Raw genomic sequence first — 12,678 nt, 5'->3', positions numbered from 1 at the left:
TGTGTGTGTGTGTATATATATATATATATATATATATATATAAACAGATATAGTTCATATATTTCATCGTTTAAAAGAATATCTGGGTAGAAATACAAAATCCACACATAAAATAAATTTTGAAAATAATCAGAAATAAATATAGACAACTTGTCTTTACGTGACATTCATATAATGAAAAAGAGAAAAAAAATCATCCTAATTGTTATAAAACAAATCCTATGAATAGGTGCTCAAAGTGGAAGAAACATGATGCACTTAAGCATACACTACAGATCAAACGTTTAGGGTTAGTAAACGTTTTTTTTTTTTAAAGAAATTAATACTTTTAATACATAAAATTTATCAAAAGTGACAATAAAGGCATGTAATGTTACAAAAAGACTTCTATTTTAAATAATGATGTCCTTCTTGATTTTCTATTCATCAAAGAATCCTGAAACAAAGAAGTATCACATTTTCCACAAAAACATTACGTGCCAACTACTTTCAACGTTGATAGTAATAAGCCATGTTTCCTGAGCAGCAAATCATCTCTCCTCTTGAGCACACACAAGCACACACTCTCTCTCTGTCTCTCTCTCTCTCAGGTATCTGACCCTAATCTTCCCTCTCCAACAGCTTCAATCCCATCTCTTATTGTGTTTGGCCTGCCCAGCAGAGCAGACCGGATTCTCTCTGTCTCTTTTATCACTTTTCAGTCCCTGCCAGGACAAGAAGAAAGAAAGACTGCACTGGAAACAGCTGAGCTGGAGACTTCTTCTCTTCACTGCTAAGCCGTTTGGGGGTTTGGAGATAGTAAGGGCCAGGACACCGTCACTCTCTCTCTCAGTGGACAGTACTGATAGGGTTATGAGAGGGGAAGTGAGTAAAGACACTTCCTGTTGTGAGTCTCAGTCGGACGCTGTCAGTCAGGCGACAGAATGATTACCTTCAGCTCGTCTGGATTCAAGAGTGTCTCAGGCTGGGATATATCCTGCAGCGTTGATGTGTCCTGTCACTCAACACTTCCTCCTCTCATTACTTACTCTAGCTTCCCTGTTCGTCTCATTTCCATTCAGGATGCATCTGTATACTCTCACCCCGGTGTCCTCAAACTCTTTCTTTCTGCCGAAAATGGCAGAAAGAAAGTGCAGTGCAGTGCAGTGCAACTTATGCAGTGATGACAGGAGGGATGGAGGTAGATGGATTGTCAGTCTCATGCCCCTTTCACACAGAGTGATTTTGCCGTTGGAGGACGGCGGGTTGCTACTGGGCGTTCCTGAGGCTGGACGTCCCGATGTTGCAGCGAATAGCTTTTAAAAATCCAATCACAAATGAGGTGTACTGCTGGTAAAAATCATGTGTAATTTAATTCAACAACAAATTAGTTTTCTTGAGTCTTAAAATTAGCATCCTGAAGCGGAAATTAGTTTAGGCTTTAAACAAGGAAAAAAACCTATTTGCTAATGGGGTGAGACAAAATAAACATGTTTCCTTTTTGAATTAAGCTTATTTTGTCTTTGCTGAGCATTTTAAGCATAAATCCCATTAACCTGAGTTAGAGTTCTCTCTTAGAATGATTTATTATCATATGCATTGTTGCTTGTTTTACAATACAAAGAAAATTGTTTTTGCAGTGCACTCAGGTTGCCAGAAACTTTGAAAATGAATGACCACCTGTCTTAGTGCAACTGCAGATCACCGTCAGCGTGAACAATCCTTCAGATGATGGTCCATTCCTCTATTACATATTGGATTGATTATAGCACTTCCCCTGACCAGTATTTTTTTTTTAATATAAAAAGTTAATAAAATAAAAAAAGTTAATTAAAAAGTTAAATATAAATAAAACAAGACAAAATTCATAAATATTAAATAAAATACAATTTGGATTGATTATATCACTTCAACTGACAGGCACTATATAAAATAAATTATAATATAAATATAAATAAAGCAACACAAAAAATAAACAAATAAAATATAAAAATACCATCAAATCAAAATAAAATCAAAATAAATTAATTTATATTTATTTTGTTTAAACAAACAAAAAAATTAAATAATACAAAAAAATCGTCTTCATCCAGCAGCAGTCTCAATGTGTATATTCACAAACATGATTGCCAGTGGGATTCTTGCCCTTTATATACTGAGAAATGAACAATGGACTACTCAGAAAAAAATAATCTCAATCTGCTCAATAACAAAGAGAAAAGCTGAGCTCATACGAACTGAAATCTCACCAACAGGTCAACTCAAATCTGACTTCTGCTAAAATTATTATGGACTTATGGACTTCAGCACCATGGACAGAGACACACACAAAACTTCAGCACCATGGACAGAGAGACCAAATTAAAGATACCCCTGCTCACTACAGACTGATGTAAGGGAGAAATAATAAAGTTTTACAATTTCAATGCAGGGAAAAAACACGTGATTCAACAAAAAAAGGCCAATCAGAAAAAAATCCGATATGCTCTACACAGAGAATAAGTATAGGACTGATTCACAATGAGACCTGAATGTGGGCGGAGCATTTCAGTGTGATGTCATAATTAGAACCCAAGTAACCATTAAAACAGCATCGCACCTAGCTAGTGCACTAAAAAGTGTTCTACAGCAATCAAGTGCACTACGGCTCTAGAGCAGAGCATTAGTAAAAAAAGTAAAGTGTGTGTAGCTCGAGGACAGAATTCCTACCTTGACGTGATTGAATTCGTTCTTGCTGGCATCACTGCCGACTGGTTTATTTTCAGCGCGTGGCTTTAGAACCTGCCGCAGCGGGCTGGAGACGGGCAGACCTGTTACACTGATACCATCTGAAAGCACAAAACAACATACATTAGACATACGGCACACATGAACACAGCGGCCAGAGGCCTGAGAAACAGCGCGAGAGAAAAGAGAGATCACTATCTTCTGTGACTTATGTGAGGAGAGGACGCTATTATACAGCAATAATTCCTCACATTCAGAGGACGTGAACATCACTCAAACGCTTCGCTCTCCATCTCTCTCTCTCCATCCGCCTTTCTATCTCTCAGCGCATCTGTTTGTCCGGCATTTAGCACTCGAAATTAAAATTAAAATCTATAACGTGACAGTTTGAAATATGATGAGGTGGAAAAACTTGGTAATAAATAAGGTGCGTGTGCCGCAGTGACTCTCTGGAACACACACAGGTGGATATATTTTATCTCTGCAGCGCATACGGATAACAGCATAAGCTTATAAACGCACACACAAATTCATTCAAGCGAGAAACATTCTGGGTTATTTTTAGAAACGGGACATAAATATGATGAATGAGACTTTCATCAACACAGACTTAAATGGTCTGCAAGACTGCAAGAACATAAAAACCCAAAACTAAAAAAACAAATCCTCAAATGTACGACATCCGTTGCAGTAGGGCTGGGCGGTATATGAAATATTCAAGATATATCTGCAATGATTTCGCTGGTTATATGAAATTAACCAACATTGATATGATACCTCATTACACCATTTTACTAGGACATTACGTTTCTTATAGAGCGTGTATAGTATAGTATAGTATAGTGTTGTGATTATTAAAACAAAAATGTTTTAAAAATGTTTTAAAGGTCTAATTTAAACTTTTATACAATAAATGGTGTTGAGTTGGAAAGTGTGATTCATTTCTGCGAGTCAGTTCAAAATGATTAATTCATAGCATTTATTAAAATATTTGCATCACCCAAAAATGCTTACAAATGTCCTCACATGCTTGTTATATTAAAGCCAAAATGAAATCAAAATGTACCCAATATACTTATTGAATGCATGTTCCTCATTCACATTTTAAAGGCCACTTTTCACAGAAAAGTGCCGAAACAAAATCCAATTTATTCTCATTAATTATCGTGTATAATTTGGAAATATGTTAGATTATTGTCAAAATGTTGAAATTAAATGAAATGAATGAATGAATGAATGAATGAATGAATGAATGAACGAACGAACGAATGAACGAATTGTATATAGCACGTTTAAAGATGAATAATAATAATAATAATAATAATATAAACAAAATAAAAAATAATTAAAATACATTTAATGTATATAGCGCTTCTAAAGGTTTAATAGTAATAATCATAATATTTTGTTAATAATAATAATAATAATAAATGTTTAAAGGTAGTGTCTCTATGTCTTAAAAATGAATAAATAAATAAAACAAACAAACACGGAGGTTGCATTGTCTGCTACACAAAACCATTGCTCTAATTGAAGGTTTTTCTGCAGCAGTGACATTTCTGGATTTGACCTGCTTTGGCTCTGTCTGAGGGAAAATAATGAGGGTTAATTGCAGCATTTGCCATGCACAAATTTCTCTCCATATCTCATGCAGATGCTCCAATACACTCGGATGGATTCTGACATACCACAGAGGAGGAAGAGCAGAAGAGACGGCAGGTTAAAGGTGCATGTACGAAAATGCGGCTCATCACTATTTGAACAGAAACGAATGTCTGTAGAACAGAATGTGATTTTCAGTCATCTTTCAGATGCTGCCTCTCTGCTGCTCGGTAAAAGAGTCGTACGCAGCAGCTAACATCAGGACAGATCTGGTCAGTATTTGTGTTTTTCCACCCGTGGGTTCTGAAAGGGAAGGAGAGGGTGTTCAATCACTCGGCACACAGAGAACTTACGGTCCTCATTACGAGTCCCACGGCCTCCGAAATGATATCACTTCCCTTCAAGAGTGTCTGACACAATATGTCGTAATGTCTGCTGCTAACTTTACAAGACACAGATGCCCAGATACCAGGTCAGAGCAAACAGAGTGACATGAGGTAAGAGGAGGCGGAGTTAAGAGTGTCACACAAGCAGAAGAGGGCGGAGCTAAGATGTATATATGCATAATATATCCACATTTTGATTAATTTGAGTAAAAATGTGTTTTCTTTACCAAGAAAGTTGCAAGATGAAAACCACTATTTTCTGTTTCAAACTTTCACATACTAATACTACTACTACTACTACTAATAATAATAATAATAATAATACAGGTCATAAAGGTTTTTAATATGTATAATATTAATAATATTAATATAAGGAGCTAAGATGTATATATGCATAATATATCCACATTTTGATTAATTTGAGTAAAAATGTGTTTTCTTTACCAAGAAAGTTGCAAGATGAAAACCACTATTTTCTGTTTCAAACTTTCACATAGCATCTTTAGGTTATAATAACATTAAAAATTCAAATCCAGATTTTGATTTTCAAAGATTATATTAAAAAAATTCTCCAAAATGCAATAAATCCATTGAATCAATATAAAAGTTATTTATCATATTGAAACTGTTGAAAATACACAACATAGTAAGTTGATCCACATATGACAGACTCTGAACTTGGTCAAAAGCCAATAATCTTATATACAGGCCCTGGACTAAAAAAACATTCAATCAGTCATCGCCCCCAAAATGAATTCAACGGGTCGTCTTGTTAATGAAAAAAAAAAAAAGGCGAATAATATAACAAATTATTAATATTATTAATATTAAAATAATAAAGACATATTTTATATAGCACCATTAAAGATTTAATAATTTAATAATAATAATAATAATAATGATGATGATAATAATAATAATTAATTGTTTTTTATATAGTGCCTTTAAAAGTCTAAAAGGTAGTGTATAAAATAAAACTTAATAAAAATAAATAAAAAACACAACACAACACAAAACAACCAGTTGCCCAGCAAGACAAGATTATTTTGGCATCTGGCTAGTAAGGGTGGGGACTACAATGGGAATGTGATGATAGCTTGATTACAACAAATAATCAACACCTACTAGCATTGCATTCTTGATTCTTTTTCTGTCATAATTTGATTTTACCTTTTCAACGTATGCAAAATAAATAAAAGAGTCTAGGAGCTCAATATCAGCTCAAATGATCCACCTAATGAACATCCTCAGCTTATGTCTAACAGACGTCATTTACTCCCCCTGCTTAAGTAAAACACAGCGGGTCGCATTGAAAAACGCGGTGCTCAGCGATCACCAGACGTTACCCAATGAGGCTAGCAAGTTCATCCCTATGAGGCGGCGTGACATCATCCGCACCGGGGCTCTGTGGTCGGCTGACGTCCCACATGAAGGGTAAACACTTACCTCCAGCGGGCTCTCAGCGGGGGGAGCCGTCCGGTTTAATGGAGCTGCTCTCCTCTCTCATTATGTTGTTCTTGCACTGACATTTTAACATTCAGGCACTAATGTGTTTAGTCTGACTGTCTGGCCCTCGCGCTCTGCCGCTCTCTGACAGGGAGACGATTTATAGAGGACGGAAGAATGAACGAAAGCACGCAGCATGTTAAAGAAACTCCCGTACGGACTGAACCCAACAGCCTCCTGAGAGACAGACAGAGCATTGCATCACAGCCTGAGTTATGCTGACAGGAGAGATGGAGACAGACGCTGAGAGAGCGATAGAGACAAAAAAGGGCAAAGAAAAAGGGAGAAGAGAACAGAGCCAAAGAAACAGAAAGGAAATGTACGGTGTGTTCAACTAACAAATGTTTTCCATTAGCCGATTCTTTTTAATGAATCAGTTTGATTAAACTCACTCTGATCAACTGAATCAGCTCATTCATTATTGAATTGATTAATCAGCAGGTTAACAACAAATTTACTCAGTGAACCTTTAAAAGTCATTACTAAGAAAATAAATGTTGCAGGCATGTGATCAGCTGAGGACCAAAAATAAGGAAAACCATTTTTTCCCCATTCAGTATAACAACAACAACAACAACAACAACAGTACTTATTTAAATTCTAGAAAAATAAAATAAAAAATAAACTTACAGTTGTAACAATATTATACTACTGTAGTATCACTGTAAAATAAAAAGTATTTTTATTATTATTAATAATAATAATAATAATAAACAACAGCAACAACAATATGGCAATAAATAGCTATAAATATGGTTGTCGTAATTTATTTGCTTTCAAACGTTAAACTATAATAATAACAACACTATTGCACTGTAAAATAAAAACTATTCAAATAAAATATTTAATAAAAAATAAACAAAATATTCTTATTTATTTAAATGTATTTATTTATTTTAAACATTAAATAAAAAATGTATTGTAATATTTGTAATTAAATTGTAATGTACTATACCACTGTACGACTACTGTAAAATAAAGAATAAGTACCTGTTAATATTATTATTATTATTATTAATTTTAATTATAATATTTATAATAATTACAATAATTTCAATATAATAATTATGGTTGTCTTAATTTCTTTGCTGTCAAAAGTTAAACTATTGTAATAATACTACTGTACCGTAAAACAAAAAAATGAGCATTTTAAGAATAAGAATAAGTTTATTTTAAAGAATAATTACTAATAAATAATTAGTTATTTTAAAGAATAAAAGTAAATTTTCAATACTAATATTTATGGTCGTCTTAATTTCTTTGCTGTCAAGCATTAAACTTTAGGGCTTTTATTTTGGTAGAAAACCACTGGGAGACACTAAATATGTTGTCAACATATTAATAAAATGACTAGCACATGTTGCATATACAAATGCAAGTTAGAAATGTTGAAAATGCATCCGTTTTTTTCCCCTTGGATTTACTTAATTCACGCAGGCCAGAAAACTTGCACAGATATGTCTCAAATTTGTGTAAATATGTTGACAACAGTCTGGAAGCGGCTTCATGCAAAACCAAGGACGTCTTGCATCCCCTTATGACATCACAATGGAGAGAAGGTTGAGCAGCCAATCAGAGATGAGGAAGTGCAACATCAACCACTTTTACATTTGAATGACTTGCTTTGATCTTTTGTAATCATTTCTACAGTTACAAACCACAATGATGAGAAAACCAATAGCAAACAGTATTAATATTACTGCTAAATAACAGCAATGATGTATTTGCACCTGCGATAACATCAGCAGTGTTTACAATTCACAGCCCTCTACATGCTGCGCTAATAGGACAGGCTTTAAACTGTCTTATCGGCCTAATTCAGAGAAAATGATTATTTCAACAATAATTAAAACATTTTAGCAGCGTCTGAGGAGAGACCCGGGAGAGGAGAGAGAAAGGAAGAAGGCTGTTCATAGCGCACCTGTTTGTAATTCAAGCAGAAACGCAGCAGACAGATGCACACCGCCGCTCGTCTGCTACAGTCTGCTCTCCTCGTGTCTCATTAATATCTACAAGTGCATACAAACAGACATAGAGAACCTGGAGGACATTTCCCATTCTCAGAGGTTGCAAATTATTTTTACTGACATTTTATACTTTATTGCAAGAGTTTCTTCTCTAATTCCTTAAAATAAAAATACACTTAAAAATATACAAAAAACTCAATTGTTGACATTCAGTGAGAAAGAACATCTAATTTCCTTTCATCTTTTTCCTAAAGAAAGACCATTTACTGAATCAAATTTTTAAATATTAACATGACAGGCCACATTTACATCAGTTTATAATTTTACAACAGTTTATAATTTTTATAAGTGCACTTATTTGATCAAAAATACAGTAAAAACAATATTGTGAAATATTATTACCATTTAAAAGAGAAAACTGTTTTCTATTTGAATATTTTAAAATAATAATTTAATATTAATTTATTATTTTTAATTAATTTTTAACATTTTTGTCATGCATTTCATAATCTTTTTTATTTTCTATTAGTTAATTTTTTAATTTTTTAATATTTATTCATTTATACATTTTCAGCATCATTACTCCAATTTTCAGTGTCACATGGTCCTTCAGAAATCATTCGAATGTGCTGATTTGCTGCTCTTCTTTAAAAAAAAAAATATATATATATATATATATATTACAGATAACTACCCAAACTTTTGAACACTACAGTGTACATGTGAATGAAGATTTGTCTATTTCAAAATCATATGGTATATAGTTTTAAGCAAATTTGAACTCCACTTCAGTGCTGTTCAGTAGAAACAACCGTGATAATGGTGCTTTCTCCTTTTCAGTGCGCTCGAGAGGAAAAACAAGAGGTTAGACAGGAAGAAAGAAGGTATAAGTGTAATATAACCAGGAAACAGACAAAAGGACAAGATGTGAAGAGGAAATAGATATGAATCCAGAGAGGAAATAAGAGAGGGCAGAGGGGACGGAGAGGGGGTAATACAGGAGAGAGACGGCCAATGTCTCTGTTGAATGTGAAATGAGAGGGTACAGACACCATTTCAAATCACCTCGCTTGAATCAGATCTACCATAACAGGGCAAAGTGAATACTGCCTTTCTATCTATCAGAGAGCAATCAAGCCTGTCTTGATTATAGTGCGATGGCTCCGGTGATGCACTCTCAGAAATTGAGCGTAAATTGGATGGGACAAACCAGAACGGACCCCAATGATGTTGTTTTTGCGTGTCGTGTGGATGTTTACCGTCATTCAGGTCGTGTAACAGGTTCTCCTGACCGGAGAAGTCCAGTTTGGCGCTTATGTTGACAGGGATGGAGACGGATTGACCGGATTTCAGAGGCAGGTGGGACAGAGCGTCCTGCAGGTCCCAAGTCAAGAACTCACCAAACAGCTTCTCTGTAAGACAGAAACAGGGAAATATTTCATTACTGTACAGCACTAAGGAATGAAATGACCTGCAAACATCAGTGACAAACAAGGATTTTTAAACTAATAATAAAAAAAGAATTATAATTTTTATTTTTAAAAATACGGAAAAAAAAACTAAAATCTTTATTATTATTATCATCATCATACTTATTAAAATTAAAAAAATATATAAAACAATGACTATAAAAGGTGTATTTGAGACATTGCATGGATATTTTTTATATATATAATTTATTAGGTAGATTAAATAGATTATAAAATAAATTCTATCCAATCTCTAAATCAAACCACAGCAGCTACTACAAAAGTACCATATAACCACATCATATGTAAAGGCATGATATGCACTTTAAAATCATATATTATTAAAACATTTTTGTTTAAGTCTATTTTTTATTTCTCACAAAAATTGGATGAATTAATTGGTGGAGCCCCTGCAATACTGACACAGACCCCCTGCTGTATAACAATCTATATAATTCAATTTCTCTCAAAAATTCCCTTTATTACAGTATGCGAGTCAAAACTTTCTTTGGCTAACTATCCAATCAACTCGAAAACTTGCTGGTATTAAATGATTCACCCTGGTAAACTGCAAATTTATAAAACTTTGGTGATTCAAACCTTAGAGAAGAAATCCATCACAGAAAATATAAAAAAAATATATATATCAGAAATAACTAGATCAAAAGCTCAGATATGTTTTGATCAACTGCACCGAGAGAAACTCCTCACACTCTCTGCACTTGGCAAATAGTTTTTTTATATGGTATACTTCAAACAAAGTGTCTGATTTAACAGCAAATCTGATCTCTAAATATAAATCCCAAATGATGACAATCGAATTGAATAAAAAATAATTAAAATGAAAATGTAATATTAAAATAATACAATAATATTAAAACAAATAAAATAATATTAAAATTAAAATAATATTAAAACAAATTAAAAAATCAAATCAAATAATATTAAAACTAGACCTAAATAAAATAAAACATTAAAAAATAAGAATAAAATATAAAAAAAATAAGAATAAAATAAAACATAATAAAAATTATTTTAATAAAAATAAGTCATGTCAATAACAATATACATGACTATAGTAATCATTCAGTCATGGAATGTGTCACTGTATCTCCATTAGGGCTGCACGATTATGACAAAAATCATAATTGTCGATTATTCCCTTGAAATTGTAATTGCGATTATTAATTACGATTATCACAATTTACATTGAATGATGTTTATACCATTGTTTAATGCAACTGTATAGTATTAAGGATCAAATGTCGAATATACATCGGATTGGTTTCTTCTTTAAATTATATAAAAAAGTAAAAATATGAATGGTATTATAATGTTATACTTAAACTAAAACAATGGAAAAACCCTTAAGATAACATGTAGAAAGAAAAAAACATATCTTAAGAATAACAGAATAACAAGTGAACTTTGAACGATTAATTGCCACTTTGAACGATTACGTAATTGTGGTATCCGTAATTGTAATCACAATTAGAAATTTGATTAATTGTGCAGCCCTAATCTCCACTATACTATTTACTTCAGGTGCTGTTTATCTTCTTATTCTATATTTTACTGAAACTGCTCTACATTGTTGCTGCCTAAGGAGAAATACAACTGAGTTTGATCCCAGTGTGTAACGAGAATCTTACAAACTCGCTCTCTCTGTTCATGTTGTCGTCTCTCTGTGTGAAGACACAAGAAACGGCTGTTCAAAGCTTCATTCAGATGCTAACAGCTCCCAAACCTCACTGAAGATGAATAATAGGCAGAGGCCAAATAACGAAGTCAAATGAGTGCCGCACAAAACGTCTGTGAACGTTTAAATGAGCGTCTGCCCTATAGATACATGATCCTCATGAATCATTTCCACATGAAAGACTGAAGAACGCATGAATAAGATGCTGCATTACAATGGCAGTCATCAGACATTCACTGGGAAAACACTTCGAAATCAACCCGCTGACGCGTATTAACACCTGCCACCTGTTTGTCTGAGGCCTGGCGAAGAGTTTGACCATTTCTGAGTGAACATAACTGATGCTTATTTTCACATAAGCTGACTGATAACCTCTGGTGTCTATGAGCAGTGATAAAATTCGGTCTAAACTCTTGGGTTTACAAACCCAAAACCTTGATTTAGTCACAAAAGAGTGTCTGAAGTCAGATGTTTGACCTTTAACATGACACTACAGCTTATTCTGGCCAAGAACCACCATTTAAACCACAATTTAAGAGCTGGGAAACCTTAAATATCTCTGAACACAAATAGAATATAAAGGTTTGCTCATGGATATGTCCATGAATTAGCATCACAAAATTTACATTTTATTCACATTCCACTTGAAGACCAGCCTAACCTGTATGAGCTCCTATTTGAATATATATGAATTGCTTCTTAAATAATTTTTTCTGGATAACAATATTTAGCATTGCACCAATCGCTATACATCTGATGGAAAGCTGTCAATCAACAAGATTTAATTAAAAAGGGATGAATATTTTGTAGTGATCATGACTTGCTTAATTCATTTAGAGAATGTGGTGCTAAAGGAAAACATGCAAATAAAAGAAAGAATAATTTTTTAGTAAATTACTACAGTACCATTCAAAAGTTTGGGGTCGGTAGGTTTTTTTTTTGTTTTTTTAAGAAATTTATATTTTTATTCAGCAAGGACACATTAAATTGATCAAAAGTGACAGTAAAGTCATTTATAATGTTGCAAAAGATTAGAGCCCGACCGATATGGGGTTTTGGGGCTGATACCGATATTAGGGAGTAAAAAATGCCGATATCGATATATCGGCCGATATTCTTTGTGTATATTATAGTACAGTACCAGTCAAAAGTTTGGACACTTTCCCATTCGTGTGTCCAAACATTTGGTACTATATATAGAATACAGTATATACAGAAACAGAATATATATACAAACACATTTTTTGCAATGATCACTCAAATGTGGTGATCAAACACTTATAATGACGTGACAGAGATACATAATGGAGGCAGGGCATTTAACAATTTAACAATAAACTTTA

The 12,678-nt window shown here is 33.4% G+C and overlaps 1 protein-coding gene across 1 annotated transcript in view; it reads right to left on the bottom strand.

The window, feature by feature from the left end:
* Positions 1-12,678, bottom strand: part of LOC107734018 (trafficking protein particle complex subunit 9-like) — a 181,729-nt gene that overhangs the window by 49,555 nt on the left and 119,496 nt on the right. The window contains exons 15-16 of the mRNA XM_016545874.1: positions 9,427-9,579; positions 2,689-2,807 (exon numbers count right to left, since the gene is read on the bottom strand). Coding sequence (XP_016401360.1) covers positions 2,689-2,807; positions 9,427-9,579 — 272 coding nt within the window. The remainder of the gene's footprint in view (positions 1-2,688; positions 2,808-9,426; positions 9,580-12,678) is intronic.

The sequence above is a fragment of the Sinocyclocheilus rhinocerous genome, unplaced genomic scaffold (assembly GCF_001515625.1).
Source record: "Sinocyclocheilus rhinocerous isolate Xijiao unplaced genomic scaffold, SAMN03320098_v1.1 scaffold430, whole genome shotgun sequence".
In the NCBI taxonomy this organism is placed as follows: Eukaryota; Metazoa; Chordata; class Actinopteri; order Cypriniformes; family Cyprinidae; genus Sinocyclocheilus; species Sinocyclocheilus rhinocerous.
This window is presented reverse-complemented; position numbering and strand designations above follow the sequence as displayed.